At 49.6% G+C, this 16523-nt stretch overlaps 1 protein-coding gene across 1 annotated transcript; it reads right to left on the reverse strand.

The window, feature by feature from the left end:
• Positions 1-7603: 7603 nt before the first annotated feature.
• LOC100758341 (ficolin-2) lies at positions 7604-16003 on the reverse strand. Its single transcript, XM_027423040.2, has 9 exons — positions 15922-16003; positions 14034-14147; positions 12001-12054; positions 11700-11735; positions 11087-11119; positions 10807-10934; positions 10268-10397; positions 9380-9514; positions 7604-7851 (listed from the first exon to the last, which is right to left on the reverse strand). The coding sequence occupies exons 1-9, from the start codon at positions 16001-16003 to the stop codon at positions 7604-7606; spliced, it is 960 nt and encodes a 319-aa protein (XP_027278841.1).
• Positions 16004-16523: the final 520 nt, after the last annotated feature.

Consider the following 16523-nt stretch of genomic DNA (forward strand, 5'->3'; position numbering starts at 1 on the left):
TTTTATAAAGTTCAAATTTTTATAGGTTGTGAAACTTGAGAAGGTGAGGCCTAGAGGGAGTACGTGGATTGCTGGAGGCAGGCCTTGAAGTTTGCTTTGCTTGTTTATTTGTTTGTTTGTTTTAGATTTCTTTATTTTATGTCCATGAATGTTTTGTGTGTGTGTGTGTGTGTGTGTGTGTGTGTGTGTGTGTGTGTGTGTGTGCACCATGTGCTTGCAATGTCCACGGAGGTCAGAAGAGGGCATGATATCCCCCTGGAACTGGTGTTATGGATGGTTAAGAACCACCATGTGGGTGCTGGGACTCAAACCTGGGTCCTCTGTATAAGAGCAGTAAGTGCTTTTCACTGTTGAGCCATTACCCAGCCCCAAGGGCCTCAAGGCTTTGTAGCTTTGCCTGTTTCCTGTTTTATTTTCTTGGCTTCCAGATCCACCGAAATGTCAATAAGCAGCCTCATGTTCCTGCTGCCACAGCCTCCAGCTTCTCTTGCTGCCCAGACTTCCCACCATGTTGAACTGTATCTTCATATCATGAATCATATAAACCCTTCCTTACGTGGCCTCTTGTCAGGTATTTGGTCACAGTGAGGAAGAAAAGTAAGTAATGGGCTGATCCAGGCTGCATTAACAAGGCCCCAGGAGAGACACATACCTGTGTGCTGTGCAGACCTTTAGGTCCACAATTGGTGGAGCTAACTCACTAGATGGCATCTTCTCACTCTGTCTGCTGCCTCCCACCTCATAATTTCCTCTGTGACAATGTGCTGATGTGTGTACTTTTTTCCCAGCCCTCGGCTTCTCTTTTCGATAATCAAATTGCACCTGAAATTGATCATTACCAGGTCATCTCAGAAAAGATCACAGTGACTCAATTGTAGGCAACAGGGAAAACCCCAAACCTGAGCCTCCATCCCCATTCTCCAGGGCAGCAAAGGCACCTGCTTCAGAAAACTGCTTCAGGTCCCTGCCTTCTCTTTTCTTCCCCACAAATGGTACAAATGACTTAGTTGAGAGACTAAAACTCGCTCACTTGCCACAAGTCCTAGGAACATCCACAAAGGTCAAGCTCTCCTGAGGTTACTGGGGAGGTGTCCTGACTTTCGGGTCTTCTGCACGTGCTCTCCCTGAGATAAGGAGGCAATTCACAGCTGCACCCCACAAACTGGAAACTGAGCAGGGCAGACACATGTCCTGTATTTTTTACCAGCTTGGCCCCAGTCTCCCTTTAATTCTCTAGGGTTGGGATGTCTCCCCACCTATCAGGCCTGCATTCATTTCTCTCTCTCTCTCTCTCTCTCTCTCTCTCTCTCTCTCTCTCTCTCTCTCCCTCTCTCTCTCTCCCTCTCTGTCTCTCTCTCTCTCTGTGTGTGTGTGTGTGTGTGTGTGTGTGTGTGTGTGTTGATGCATTTGTTGATGTGTTCACATGAAGAGATCAGAAGTCAATGTTAATACCCTCTTTTATTGCTCTCCACCTTACTTTCTAAGACAGGGTCTCTCACTGGACCTGGCGCTTGCTGCTTGCAGTTTCGGCTAGACTGCCTGGCCAGAGCCCCAGGAGAGCCTCCTGTCAGTGCCCCCTCAGGATTACAGGCATGCACTGTAATTTTACATGGGTGCTGGGGGCTGGACTCAGGTCCTGTGCTACACAGCAAGCACTTTAGCCATGGAGCCATTCTCCAGCCCCTGCACTTCAGAGTTTGAATGCAAATGCAGGCAGTTCATGTTCCAATCTATACCTGGAGCACACATCTGCAAAGAATAGGCTGAGGCTTTATAAAATCCCCGTTCCCATCCCACCAGGGACTCTCTGGTCAACCATGTTTGTAGAAGAGGTGTATCCTTATAAAATCCCAGTTCCCATCGGTACAACAAATGTTTGTAGATGTCTTCATGCAGAACAATGTTATGTGCTCACTTTGATCCTGGTCCTCTTATGTGGGAAGGACACATTTCTAAGCCCATCTACTGATGGGACCATACTATAGATGTTCAGTTCTCAGGTGGTCACAGGGGTTCTACAGACACTTGCAGCTCCTGAGTCTTTTGTGCCATGTAGAAAATTCCCAAGATACTCTACCAGGTTATACAACAGTACAGGGGGGGGGGCACGACGGGGATGTGATGGTGATCCTGAGTTTTCTGTCACAATACTTATATGCTCTCTTGCTAACTCATAGAGAAATCCATAGCATGTTTATTTTTTATTTAAATCTACAGCCCAGGCCTCAGTGTTGCTAGGGGGCTGTGGGGCAGAAGACTCATGTCTGATCAATGTGTTGCCTACAACTTTGAGGGTGGATTCGTGGAACATCCTTTATGGTCCCCAGGGTAGAACTGGAAAAACAGGATTCTAACAGTGTGTGTTTATTTTTCTTGGCTGCCTGGCTAGGTGTTACAAGGAAAAGAAGAGCTTAGCAGTTGGCAAGCAGGAACAAAGCCTCTAGAAGGCTCCAGGAGGCCCAAGGCTTGCAGGGATGGAAAATGCCAGCATGCTTACAGATTCCTAAACAATAAGAGAGGAGGTTTAAAATCCCTTTTGGCAACCAAGACCAGCAGATTCTTTTTTGTATAGTGACTTGGCCTTCATAAAGATCCCTCCTGGCTGGGAGGTAGCTTAGGTGGCAAAGTGATACCATGCAAACCTGAGGGACTTGAGTCCGAGCCCCAGAAACATGTAAAGAGCCAGGTATGGTGGCACATACATATGATCACAGACCTGGGATGTGAGTTCACAGGCCAGGCAGTGTAGCCTATGGGGCAAGGAGAGGCCATGTCTCAAAAAAGGAAAAAGTGGGTGACTCCAGAGAAACAGCACCTGAGTTTGTTCTCTGATCTACTCATGTGAACAATACCCCCACAGAGAGAGAGAGAGAAAGAGAGAGACAGACAGACAGAGAGACAAAGACAGAGACAGAGAGGGACAGAGAGTCCTTCTGTCTGAGCCTGGATCATCTCAGGGAGATGGTCTCATGGCAATAGATGGAGGGAGGGAACACATCCCACTGACTTGAGAACTGTCTCAGAGGCAGCCCCAGGTAGGGCAAGGGAGGGGACTATATGTCCAAATGGATCCTGTTCTAAGATCCTAAAGTTCTGCTCTGCTTGCCATGCCCTGCTCTGACCATGACCTGAGCAACAGCAAGAGTGAGTCTGTGTCTATCCAGAGAGTCAGGGCGCTTTGTTCAAATGCACTTCAAGGAGAGTTGGTGGATGGACAACAATGAGGAGGCTGGTTCCTACATCTCACTCAGCAGCCCTGAGACTCCCTGGGCTTTGTACCAGTGCTGCCTCCTACTGTGTTCTTCAGCTGTTCTCTCATGGTTTTGAGCTACTTATGCTGTTGTCATTGTCATAGTGACTAGTCAGCCTGCAACATATGGGTGGGGGGTGGCCAGTGATGTGATTCCTGGAGATGCGCAGAGACTCTCCCTCCCACCCACCACCCACCATACCATGTGTCAGGAGTCCCAGTCAGTAAAGCAGCTAGCGGCCATCTGAAAACCCATCTGTCCCATGATGGCAACTAGGAGCTTTGTCCTGCTGTGGTAAAAGGACTTCTAACTCTAAGTGGAGTTGGAGGGAGAGTCACTTTTCATAGGTAAAACTGAGATGCAGCTGGGTGTTGGTGGCACACGCCTTTAGTCCCAGCACTCAGGAGGCAGAGGCAGGTGGATCTCTGTGAATTCGAGGCCAGCCTGGTCTACAGAGCAAGTTCCAGGATAGCCTCCAAAACAACACAGAGAAACCCTGTCTCGAAAAACCAAGAAAGAACAAAAGAAAAAACTGAGACGCAACTAACTAGGTCCCCTGTCCACCTAGACCATGGGCCTCTCAGCTCTCCACCACCCATATCCACCAAGTCTTTGGAGCCTGCCAGCACAGGCTGTTTGAAAGGGCAGAACAGTAGCTTTGGGCACGTAGGGTCTTCCCACCGAAGGAGACATTGCATTTTAAGAGGACCTGGTCTTAGTGTGGGCTTAGGCACCTGCACAGCAGAAAGTCCCTACCTACATACTGGGCTACAGAAAGATGCTTGCTCAGGCTGGTGGCCAAGTTAAGTTTGTTGAAACATACCCTAACCAAGTGTGGTCCAAGCTCCCATCACAGGACATGCTTGGCTGTGATTACAGACATGGCCACCTTCATTGCTCAGCAGAGCAGCAGAGCGCAGAAGTTCAGAGTCAGCACAGGGGCTGCCCAGAAATTTCAGTTGTCCTTAATCTGGGTTGTGTAAACTGGGTTTGAGTGACTCCTAGTTGGGAGGATTGATCCACACAGTTTTCTTCTGGCATTGCATCCTTCTAGAGCAGCAGCTCTCAACCTGTGGGGGTCAAAAGACCCTTTCACAGGAGTCATCTAAGACTATCGGAAAACAGGTATTTATATTATGATTCATAATAGTAGCAAAATTATAGTTATGAAGTAGCCACAACAATAATTTTATGGTTGGGGGTCACCACACCATGAAGAAGGTTGAGAATCACTGTTCTACAGTGAGCTTTACTCTGACAGCCAGGGGATCAGCTGTCCTTTGCCCTGTAGTCACCTACAGATCCTGCAGGTTCCCAGGCTTGACCGCCCATCACAATCATCCAGGAAGACTCAAAAAAAGAGAGAGTCATGGCCCTGCTCAGACCTAGGGAGCCAGAATCCCAGTGGATAACACCCAGAATCTAAAAGCTCCCTGTGGATTCTGAGCCATGGTGAAAGCCACATGGATTCCGGGGATGATAGCTCAACCTGTGAAATGCTGTAAATGAGGTCTTGAGTTCAGACCCCCCAGCACCTACTCAAAAAGCCAGGTAGGTGATATACATCTGTTACCTCAGTGCTGAGGGGAAGGAGAGGGGAAGGAGGCTGCACAGAAGGAGCAGGGACCCAGCAGGAAAAGTGACCCAGAGGGAAAGGGACCCAAGGGAAGACTGAACCCAAGAGAGCAGGTACCTAGGGAGACCAGGGACTCAAAAGGTCAGGGACCCAGGGGAGCAAGAATCCAGAGGGACAGGGACCTAAGGGAGCAGGAACCTAGCGGGAGTAGGAACCCAGAGGGGTAGAGACCTAGGGGGAGCAGGGACCCAGGGGAATCAGGAACCACAAGGAGCATTGACCTAGGGAAAGCAGGGACCTAGGGAAACAGGGACTCAGAGGGACAGGAACCCAAGGGTAGCTGGGACCCATTGGAGGATATTTGCAGTCGCTAAGCTGGGGTCATCACCAGGGGCTAGAGATGTAGCTTCAAGGTTAAGAATTTGGGCTGTACAATCATGAGGACGAACCCAGGGTTTGAGTTCTAGCACCCACATAACAAATATATAAATCACAAATGCATGTAATTCCAGGGATTCAGTGTCTTCTTCTGTCCTTAGTTTGCACCTGCACACACAGATGCATACACTCATGTATGCACACACATACATTAATTATTGATTAAAGTATGCAGCTATAGTGTTGGTGACTCCCACCCCTTGATATGCTTCCTCTGCTGCTGAGGAGAACTCTGTGGGGCTGATGTGAGGCCCATTCTCCTTGTGATGAGCACTGGGATTTACTCTGGTCTGAGAGTCTTTAGTTCCTGGCCATGCCTCCTGCAGCCACACTGGTGCCTCCATGCCAAGAAAGGCACCCTGTAAGTATGAGGTATGTGGTATGATCATGACTGCAGCCCCTCCGTGGCATCAACACATGTTCATTGCTTCAAGATTGGCCACAGCCTTCTGGTTGTCACTACTGGTGAACAGACCCCTCATCTCCTCAACTTGGCCTTGCTCGTTTAGAGGTTTTAATGAGCTGTAGACTATATTAGCACCTCATTTTGTTATGATTTGCATTTCTCTGATAGGTATAATTTTTATAAACAAATTGAACCTATTTGTTTTTTATAGATATGAGGATGTTTTTAGAAGTCTAAATTATTTGGAGCCTTTTAACAAATGCATCGGAATCAATTTTGTGAGATGTTTGCTCAAATCTCATGCCTTCTTAGTTTTGTTTGATGCTGCATTTCTAACTCAGTGCCTATGCATACTGGTCAAAGGTTCTACCACCAAGCCATATCTCCAACTCAAATGCTAGTTTTCACTGACTGCTGGGATATTTTTTACAGTTATTATTAGATTGTGCTGTTCTGTTTTTGTTGATCTTATTAACTTATTTGCTTGGGATAGAGGCTCAAGTATTGAAGACTGGCTTTAAACCTGAGATGGCCTTGAACATCTGATCTACCTGCCTCCATCCTAGGATAAGAGGTGTGCACCACCACACCCAGTTTATTCAATTCTGAGAATTAAATCCAGTACTTGCGTGCTAGGTAAGCACTCTACAAACTGAGCTATGTCCCCAGTCCTGTATTTTGTTTTTAGTAGGATGTTGTAGGCAGCATAATATGCCCTCTGCTGAAGATTTCTTGCCTGATGCCCAGAACCTGTAAACAGTTTCCAAGGATCAATTTGGCTATGTGACTCCCGGAGACCTGTGAGGTATGTCTAAGCAGACCATATCTAACTCCAGGTGATGGACAGCAGTAGGCCAGATTGATACACTGCTACTGGCTTGGAAGCTGGACAAAGGAACCATAGCCAAGGAAGTCAGGGTGCCCAGGAAGCTGGGGGTGGGGTGGGAGCCAGGCTCCATGCCAGGCATCAGGAGGAAAGCACACCATTGTCTTGATTTTGGACAGCTGGATCTCTATTATCTTGGGAACTGTGGGTAATGGGTCCTGGTGTTTTAAGCCACTAAATGTGTGGGTGTCAGTTGAAGCAGAGGTGTGGGGCTAAACATGAGTGTGTAAAAGAATTCTATCCTCCTGGGTCCTTATTTCTTTTCTTTGTGCCTAATAAGCAGATGGTCTAGTTTGAATGGGGCATGCCCACCTCTTTCTTCCTCTTGTCCAGACTCCCTGAGTCCTAGGCAGAAACTAACCCTAGTCTTCCAGGAGTACCTCTCCTTGCCCCCAGGAACTCCCACTCACTTCTGTCAGAATTGAGGTTCTGGGATGAGATTGCTCTGGGTGAGGTGGTCCCCTCTTCATCTTCCCCTCAGGTACTGCTGGCCCTGTGGTCAGTAATCCCCATATCTGCCATCCATGGGAAGCTGCTGGCTCACAGAAACATAGCAAGCATAAGGGATCTTGCATATTCCCAACCTCTTATGAACAGTTCCTAGGCCCCAGGCGACCTTTAAATGACCATGTAAATTGCTGTGAGTGAGCTACAAGGGTACATGGGCCTGGGATAGGGGCAGGTCACTTACGGTGGTGGCAGAGCTGAGGGGTCAGAGGCAGATGGCTCTAGGGAAGCAGGCATTGGTCATTTTCTCCACTTTTATGAATGGGTTTTCCAACCCTTCCTGACAGTCAAGGTCATAGACAGCTCTTCCGACAAAGATCCAGATACAACAAAACATTCAAAAGACACATGTTTGTCAGAGAAAAAGCAGCTTTTGGAAATGCAATTTTTCCTTTGGAATAAAAATGTAGGTATGTGAGGAAAGCTGTCTTGGAGGCCATGGCTGTGTGGACAGCCATGTAAAGGGCAGAGCGGGCCAGGATGGGCACACTCCTTCCTTAGCTGGCAATGACGATGGAAGGTCCTCCCTGTGTGAGGAGCTAGGTGAGGCGAACCTTCATCTCAGAAACCTTGTAGCTATAGTTGTATGCTCTCCATGTCTTCCAATTGACACCATTTGCATAGCTCTTATGGGGACCCCTGAGGTAGAGGCCATTCAGGTTGGAACTGTGACAATCAGAGTACCACCAGGCTCCACGAAATGTTAGCGCACAGCTGGAAGAACTCTGGTCATTGTCTTGGTCTTTGGTAGAAAAAAACTGGTTGTTTTGGGGAGTCAGGGAGTCACCTGTTCAGAAAGAGCATGTGTCATGTAGATGCTAGACACCCACTAGACGGCCCTAGTCTTCCAGAAGTACCTCTCCTTGCCCCCAGGAACTCCCACTCACTTCTGTCAGAATTGAGGTTCTGGGGATGAGATTGCTCTGTGTGAGGGGATCCCCTCTTCATCTTCCCCTCAGTTACTGCTGGCCCCATCTCCTGCCTCTTGCCTATCCTCAGCTGGAGAATTTATCAGTTGAGGTCCAGATGAGGGACTCATCTGCGCAAGCTTTGGGAAGGAGTATAATGCCAGATATGACCCCCTCATCCTGATCCAGCAAGTCCCTGTGGCCATTGTCATCTCTCCCCAGCCGCACTATCTGTTCCTTCAGGGATCCTCTGATCAGCACCTCTGGGACCAACTCTCTCCCCACTACAGCCTACATCTCTATGACTTTTCTTAACTTCCCTCTTGCCCCGGCTGTCTCTCAGTAGGCACCAAATGTCCTCATGCCTCCTGGGTTCACCCTGTTCCTCCTCCACGCTGGGCATGCAGCTCTCATGGAACTTCTGATGCCCTCAGCTTCTCCCCCTGCAGAACAGAATCAGTGCTCCCTACTTGTTTTCCTTCCTAAAGGTTCCAGGTGAGATGGTGCAAAGTGGGTGCACAAATTTCAGAGCTGTCACCTTCAAAGCTCCTGAGAGAGTGGCCTTCTCCACTTAGCTGTGGGTTCAGCAGTTAAATAAGTGTGGCCATGCCCCACGGCTCCCTGAGACACACTGGGAATCTCTCCACTCCACTGTACCCAGGAACATAGGATGCACTTCCTGAGACACAGGGCCGGAGTCCTTCTGAAAAGAGGGCTGCTGTGGTTTAGAGATGAGCTGTCCTCCAAAAGCTTTGTGTGTTGAAGGCTCAACCCCAGTGCAAGCAGTGTTTGGGGGTTCAAGTGACTGGGTTAAGAGAGCTGAGATATCATCAGTGGGTTAGTCACTGATAGATTCTTAGTAGCCCATAGGGAGATGGTGATACTGGGAAGGCAAGGCCTGGTTAGAGGAAGTGTGTCACTAGAGACATGCCTTTAAGGGGTGTTCCCTTTCAGTCTTTCTTTGCTTCCTGTTGGCCCTAAAATGAGAGGCTTTGTTCTATCACAAACTTCCACCATGATGCTCCATCTCACCTTTGGTTCACAGTAAAGGGTCTGGCTAACTGGGTGCCCCAAGGGTGCTCTTTCAACGGGCAAACAGCTTTAGCACTCAGGGAGAGATGACCATCTCCTTCTGACTCTATCAGGTGGTCCCCACTCACTGTACAGTGGAGCTAGATGTGGGCCCTTAGTTCTGGGCTATTGGGCAGTCTTGGGTGTGCTAACAGACTGCATCTATGCTCCTCACCTGGCATAAAGATGCAGATATTAGCCTTTAGCAGATGGTAACCCTAGGCTCAGAGTCATAGACCCAGCACAAGGCTACCAGGGGGAGACAAAAAGCAGACCCCTTTACTCCCAGCATGGTTCAGAAGCCCCCACCTCACAGTCCCTCCCCCAGCCACTTACCAGCACCACCTCCAACAAATTTTCCCAGGATGAGCTTGTATTTCTCAGCCTCTCCTTGGATCTGGAAGGAGCTGTACTTGGCAAACTCATGCTTTCCTTCAAAGTCTGTAAGATCCACTCGCAACTCACTGGTTCCTGCAGGGTGTGGGGTGGGGAGGGTGGGGGTGAGGTGTTAAATCTCAGCTTTTGAGCCTTAACACTAGGCAGCACAGGAGAATTCACCTGAGTAGGTACCAACATCTTTTGGCCACAGGGCGTGTCCACTATTTCTAGGTGTTCTCCAGGCAGTACCTGAAAACACATTGGCAGTGTTCCCTTGGCATGACCCAGCATGCTTTATTCTGCGAGTTCTCCCAGAGGGCTGTGCCCTCAAATGCAGCAGCCTGAACCTGGATGTGCAGGGGTTTTTTTCTTTCTTTTTCCCCTCCAAAATTGGATGCATAGGAGCAGACACAGTAAGGTGTCCTGGCAGCGAGTAAGAGATAAAGGCTATGTGGTTTTCACTGGATCACGGGACAGACCATAAGCTTGTGTTCTGTACCACAGTGAGGCAAGAAGGGCTTTGGGGAACCTGCTCTCTGTGGGTAATAGAGGCAAGGAAGACTTCTGTAGGACCCAGAGGCAAGTGTTCCAGGTGAATTAACAGCCAGAGAAGAGAAGGGATGTCCTAAGACTACCTGCACACCTTTTCTGTTGGGTTCTGAGATGTCACTGCTAGAGCGATCACTTATCCCCTGACCCCTACCCTCTGAAAAGTCACAGAAGGGATCTCATGCCCTTGGGTGCCACTGCTGTGCACTGTGTGCACTCTAACCACCTGGGAATATTCTGTCCCATGGTCCAGGACTCAGGATCCCAAGGTTACCCCATCTGGATGACATTGCCTACCCTGGGTGGTTAGGGCGTGGATGTTGTCATTCCCCAGCCAGAACTCCCCCAGCTGACTGCCGAAGCCCTGCTTGTAGGAGGCCCAGTCCCGAAAGAAGTCCACAGAGCCGTCGAGCCTCCTCTGGAAGACCTGGGACAGTGAGATGTACTCAGAAGTCAAGAAGGCAGGCTAACTTCCTATAGCACGAAGGACAAAGCTTCAAAGCAGAGCACAAATCCATGCTTCCCAGATACTGGGGACCTAGAGCCTTAAGCATGCCATTGCAGACCCCATACAGTGAAGGAAGTGGCAGCGAAGAGAGTAGGTAATGTGTCCCAAGCCACACAGCAGGGACTGGAATGTGCTGGCTGCATCTGGTCCTCCCCTTCAGGCTCTCCTGCACAGGTCACCTGCCAGCATTTCTGATTCTCTGACTTCAGAGAAGGAAGGGCTCCCTCTGAGGTACAAAGGGACAGAGAATCCCTCGTATCTCACTTCCTATTGGCCATGGAACTTGGATTCTGACAGTTCTGTGCTTGAGGGTTAGCCCAATACTCACAGTCCAGCCTCCACCATCAGTATCCATGTCACACAGCACAGTCAGGGGCCTGCAATCTGGCAGGTAGATGGTATACCAGCCAGTAAGAAAGTAGCCCCGGGTGAGCAATTCCTTGCAGGCCCGAGGTCCTGTGGATGGAAGCAGGGAATAAAGGTGGGACTGGAACCCAGGTATGCTTAGAGAAGGTAGGCAACAAACCCAAAGTCACACAGCAGAGGCCCAGAAGGGGAGGCAGGGACAGAGAATATCTGCATGGAGACAGGGTAGGTGATGTGGTCACCTGTAGCACATGACTGAGATGGCTCGGTGTCTCCTGCAGAGGGAGAGAAGAGACCTGGTCCTAAGTGTGTGTTCATCAGCTTCATCCCATTGACCCACAATCCCACAATCAGGACTCGCCTAGGCCCTCCACTTGGGGTACATGGTCCAGCTGCCTCCACAGCTGTGGTAAGTGCTATCCCTGACAGCACCCTTGTTGAGGCCTTGTGCACCAGTGAGAGTGGATAACCCCCTCTGTACTCCCAGCATGCTCTGCCAGAGTGCCTACCCAGGAGGCCTTGTGGGTGAGGGGTGTCCTTGGCATTCAGAACTCAGGTAGGTCCCCCTCAATTGTAAAGGAAACATGAGATTGGGTCTTAGAAGCTAATCATCTTTGAAAAATTAAATAAACATTAATTAGAAAAGAATTCAAATCAGTTTTGCTAATCGCCCAGCTAGACCACAAGTAGGATGTGAGCCCTCAGGGTTTAAATATCCTGGTCCCTGCCACCTACTCTACCTACTGACAATAGGATTTCAGGCTGAGGCCCCTCTCCCTAGGTATGGCTGGGCATGGCAGACCTCTCTCTACACAGAGCTGTGGACACCCCAAGACACACAACACATGGACTCACCTTTCTCTCCACGTACTCCCTTTTCTCCTCGGTCTCCTGGGGAAGCAGAGAACAAGATGCTGGTGCCAGAGCATATGATCAATCAGGATACCCATCAAATGGGGCTAGTCACCCAGGGCAGCCTCTGCTTGGGGTCAGCTGGGGAGCTGGAAGTCAGTAGGAGTAGGGGAGGGCGACCCCTGATGCTGGCAGGGAAGGGACACTGAGGCCTGGGGTAGGGCAGAGTCCTCCATCTCTTTCTTTAATTCCCATGTCTTCATGGACAGACTGAGCACCCCTTGATTGTCTTCGGGGTTGTTACCTTTGGGGCCCATTGGTCCTGCCTTCCCAGGGTGTCCAGGGAGGCCATTCTCTCCTGCAAATCCAAATATACTTTCTGAGCAAAGCATCCACCATCATCTCTGTGAACAGTCTTTGCCTAGGCAGCAAACTCCTGACCCTGTCATGTTGGCCTTAGTGACCTTTGGAACTATAGCCAGGCTCACTTTGGAGGGTGGTATAGCCTAACCCATGCTGGGAAGGACACGGGAGTGGGCTGGGCACTGGGGCCTTGGGTGGGTTCTCAGTAAGCTCTCAATTGCTCCTTTGTGCAACCTGAGTGAACAAGGTCTGGACCACAGCGACTTCACAGAGGAGACAGAGAAAGGGAACATGTCTTCAGAGATGCTGTCCTACTAGGTTTCCACAAGGAGATGGCAGGCCTTTCTCACAGAGTGTCCTTGTAGAAAGCTGTGGCTGCATCATGCCCAAAGACCCTGTGCTGTCTAGTTTTTATCTCGCTTTGACACAGGCTAGAGTTATTTGGAAAGAGAGAACGAACATCCACTGAGAAAATGCCCATACATATTGGCCTGCAGGCAATTCTATGGGGCATTTTCTTGATTATCAGTTGACACGGTGGTCCCAGGTCACTGTGGGTGGTGCCACCCCTGGGTTGGTGGTCCTGGGAGCCCAGAAGACAGACTGAGAAAGCTTTGAGGGGCAAGCTAGAAGGCAGCATTTCTTCATGGTCTCTGCAACACCTGCTGCCTCCAGGTCCCTGTCTTAAGTTCCTGTCCCCACTTCCCTGGATGACAGACTCTAAGCTGTGAGATGAAACAAACCCTTTCCTTCCCAAGTTGTTTTTAGTCATGGTATTTTATTATAGCAATAGAAATGCAATGAAGGTGTTTCCTGGATCAGTGGAGGCTGTGAGGACGTCACAAGGTCCTCCTTGGAGATTCTAATCATAGGAACCACAATGGCCCCCAGCACAGCACTGCTGGTGTCTGAAGCAGCTTGAGGATGCCGTGCTTCCATCATCAGGTGTGGCCAAGGACAGAGTGGACTTGTTCATTCTCTACAGCTAGACATGAGGGTCAGGAGAAGCAACTTTGCTGCAGGGACACTGACCCTACAGAGCACCTGAGCACACTAGTTCCCACTTCGGGTCAAATCAGCAATGCACATTGGTAGCAACTTAGTTATAAGGAAGTGGGGTCCAAAGCAAGAGGTCAACACCCCTCCCTCATTGCTGGCTGCCCCATCCTGGCCATGGGATAACATCTTCCCCAGTGTCTCTCAGCAAGGCTCTGGGAACAGAAATATTCTCCCTTGGTGGGACCACAGAGGTGAGCAGGCAAGTGGGTCTTGGCTTGGGGCTACCCATATCAGCTTTAAACCTGGCACCTTCTAGTGGTATCATCAGAGGTGTCCAGGTTTGTTCTGTCCCCAACATATCATCACCAGACTCTGCCTGGGGTAACTTCACACATGGGGCTCACCCAGGCAGCTCTGCTGCTGAACCTCAGTGCACATCCAAGTTTGACTCAGGAAACACAGGTACCACCTCTGTCTCTCAGTTGGGAAGAACAAGTGTGCACGAGGTCCCTACAAGGTTGTGGTTCAGGGCTCTAGTGACCATACTCTGAAGCAGATCCCAGATAGAAGCTGTCTCACTCTCTCAGGAGGGCCAACTCAAGGAGGAGCTGGTCCCCTTGAGCCTTTGTTCTATCACCTGGGGCAGGTGGAGAAGAAAGTGACAGCCCAGCTTTCAGGTGAGGATGTGTCTATTGCCTAGATGACTTCTAGTGGCCAGGTGGAGCAAACATTGGTAAGAGACCAGGAGGCAGGGCTTCAGAGCATGACCAGGGCACCTAAGATGGTCTAGAGAAGCCCCTCCTGGATCTTTTCAGACTGCTTGGACCTAGATTCTGTCACTGGCCATTGTGCCAAGGCATCCAGTGCAAGGCCTAGAGTAAGGGAGGCCCTGAGGTGGTCATCCAAATTCAGAAGACCAGACTCAGGGCCCCTCTTGCTGTACCTCCCACGCATCCCCTCTTACCCAGCACACACCTCTATCTCCTTTGGCACCTGCTTCTCCCTTGGGCCCCAGGGCTCCAGGCAGCCCAGGGCAGCCTCGAAGGATGGCAAGCTTGTTGGAACCCTCCAGATCCAGGACTTTCACTTCTGCAGAACATAAGCATCAAGTAGCATTACCATCTTGGGCCACTTGCCTGAGGGCAACTGCCAACTCAGCCATGTCAGGAATGGGTAAATGGTTGCAGCCAGAATCACCAGCCTCCTCCAGAGGGATTAGACAGAATATAGGTTTTCCTTTGATGAAGACTAGGTCTGTCCTTGCCCTGGGAAGCTGGGTAGGTGAGAGGGAAATTTCAAAGGAGCCCTGCCTGGTGGGTGGGGGAAGCCTGCTCAAGAATGAGCCCTCCAGTTACCAGTGCGGCAGTCCTTTGACAGATCACCTAATGCCACCCCTCCCCCCTCCGTGTCTCTGTCCCCTCAGCCCCAAGTGGTTTCAGGACCTGGAGAGATGACTCAGAGGTTAAGAGCACTGCTCTTGCAGAGGACCCAGGTTTGGTTCCCAACACCCACATGGCACCTCACAACTGTCCATAATTCCAGTTCCTGAGGACCTTCTGTCCTCTGCAGACACCAGGCATGCAAGCAGTACACAGACATACATACACATTTAAAAGCATGATTTCTTAAGGAACAGAGGTGTGTCAGGGACTCATTTTGAGAATGGCTTTAGAAAAATAAAGTCTTGCCATGGTTCGGGCATTTAGAAAGAGCTTTGTAGATGGCTACTGTTTCTGAAAAACAATAATCAACCTTGTTAAGAAATTCAGTCAATGCAACATTTTCTCTGGATCTTGGGATGACTGGGCTAGAAGACGTCTTCTGGGGAGGGAATGTATATGCCTCAAGGCACAGCTGGAACCCAACAGAAGTTGCTACATTTTTTTAAATATTGTTAAATTGTGGGCTTGCAAAGTGCACACCCTTGCAGAACTCTTGAGATATCGTAATAGGGTGGGTTTCACCTCGGTGACCAGAGGACTATCTTTGCTGTGCTTCTTGCCAAACTTTTTTCATTTTGAGATTATAATTACATCTCTCCTTTCTCTTTCCTCCCTCCAAACCCTCCTACATACTTCTCCCTTCCATGTTCTCCTCCAAATTCATGGACTCTTTTTTCGCTAATTGTTATTGTATGCATATATGTATACTTATATACGTATATATTCCTGAACATAACTGTTAGAGTCCATATAGTGTTGCTTGTGTGTATGTTTACAGGGCTGACCATTTGGCACTGGACAACTAATTGGTGCTCCTCAGTGGGGAGGACCACCTCTCCCGCTCCCATCTTCCCTCAGTTGCCTGTAGTTCTGTATGTAGGGTTGAAGCCTCGTTGGCTTTTCCCATCCAGTTTTCCTGCTGGCTCTTTTCTCTGGGGTGGGCTGTGCCTTTCTGTTTGAGTCCCTTCTCTAATCATGTCACCACCAGCTGTCCTATGCTTAGGAGCAATATCCCCAGGGTGGACAGAGCCAATCGGGGATATTCCCAACCCCAAATCCTTGCCCTTATGTACCATATAGGACTAGGACTATGGGGTACATTTTTACCAAAGTTACCAAGGGAGGTGTGTCAGCCACCAGATTAGAGGCTCCTTGCATTTCCCTCTAAACTCCCTAAGAAGGTGGAAAACAATGGTGTCATCTTCACTGTGAAGTTCCCAAGGTCAGACTCCAGGCCTCAGGGTCAGCAGTCATGGGCCCATGAAATCTCCACCCGATCTGGTGCTGGTCACTCAGAGTCTGTCTTCAGAGGGTGACACTGAGCTGACAGGAGATTGTCAGAAGAGGTAGGTGCAGGGACACTAAGTGGGCAATGATAGGTAACAGTTACCTGCTTCCAAGGGAATTAGAGTCCATCTCACCTGGGCAGGTGTCAGCAGCATGAGTGATCAGGCCTTTGATGAACAGCATCAAGATGAATAAGGCAGCAGGTCCCAGGCCCATGGTAACTGCTCAGCTCCCAACCTTCTCTATAGCTTTGCAGAGGTGTCCTGCTCTTATAAGGCAAGCACCCCAGCTCTCCACCTTGAACTCCAATGTCCCAATCCCCAGAAGACAATCACTTCCTGGAGGCCCATGGTTGCACAAGAGGCCTGAAATTGTCCCAACAGTGTGTCTGTTCTTCCAGTGAGGCCTCACAAGGCTCACTTCTCCTGCAGAGGCATCTGAACCCAGTCCAGGGTTACCTCTATCTGCAAAGGACCTGCTCTGTTGTCTTAAGTCAAGCATAGCCCCACATGCCCTTCTCATTTCCCATCAGGCTCTAAATCATCCCCTGTGGTTAGGTAGGATTATGGAGGCCAGTCCCCAGGACAGTCAGGAGTGAGCTGGTCACTGGAGATTTGATGGGGAAGGGAAAAGAAGTCCTGAGCACCTGTGACACCCAAAGCACTGCTTGTACCTTGTCATTACCAACCACTAAGGTAGAGGAACTTGCCTGGCATTTACATATAGAGAACTACAG

This window comes from Cricetulus griseus, chromosome 6 (genome assembly GCF_003668045.3).
Source record: "Cricetulus griseus strain 17A/GY chromosome 6, alternate assembly CriGri-PICRH-1.0, whole genome shotgun sequence".
Lineage (NCBI taxonomy): Eukaryota > Metazoa > Chordata > Mammalia > Rodentia > Cricetidae > Cricetulus > Cricetulus griseus.

Excerpts from the sequence above, each read along its gene's own strand:
- LOC100758341 (XM_027423040.2), bottom strand. The coding sequence starts at position 16,003 with ATGGGCCTGGGACCTGCTGCCTTATTCATCTTGATGCTGTTCATCAAA. Across the intron at positions 14,148-15,921 it reads TGCTGCTGACACCTGCCCAG|AAGTGAAAGTCCTGGATCTG; the intron begins GTGAGATGGACT and ends TATGTTCTGCAG. Across the intron at positions 11,120-11,699 it reads GGGAGTACGTGGAGAGAAAG|GAGACACCGAGCCATCTCAG; the intron begins GTGAGTCCATGT and ends CTCCCTCTGCAG.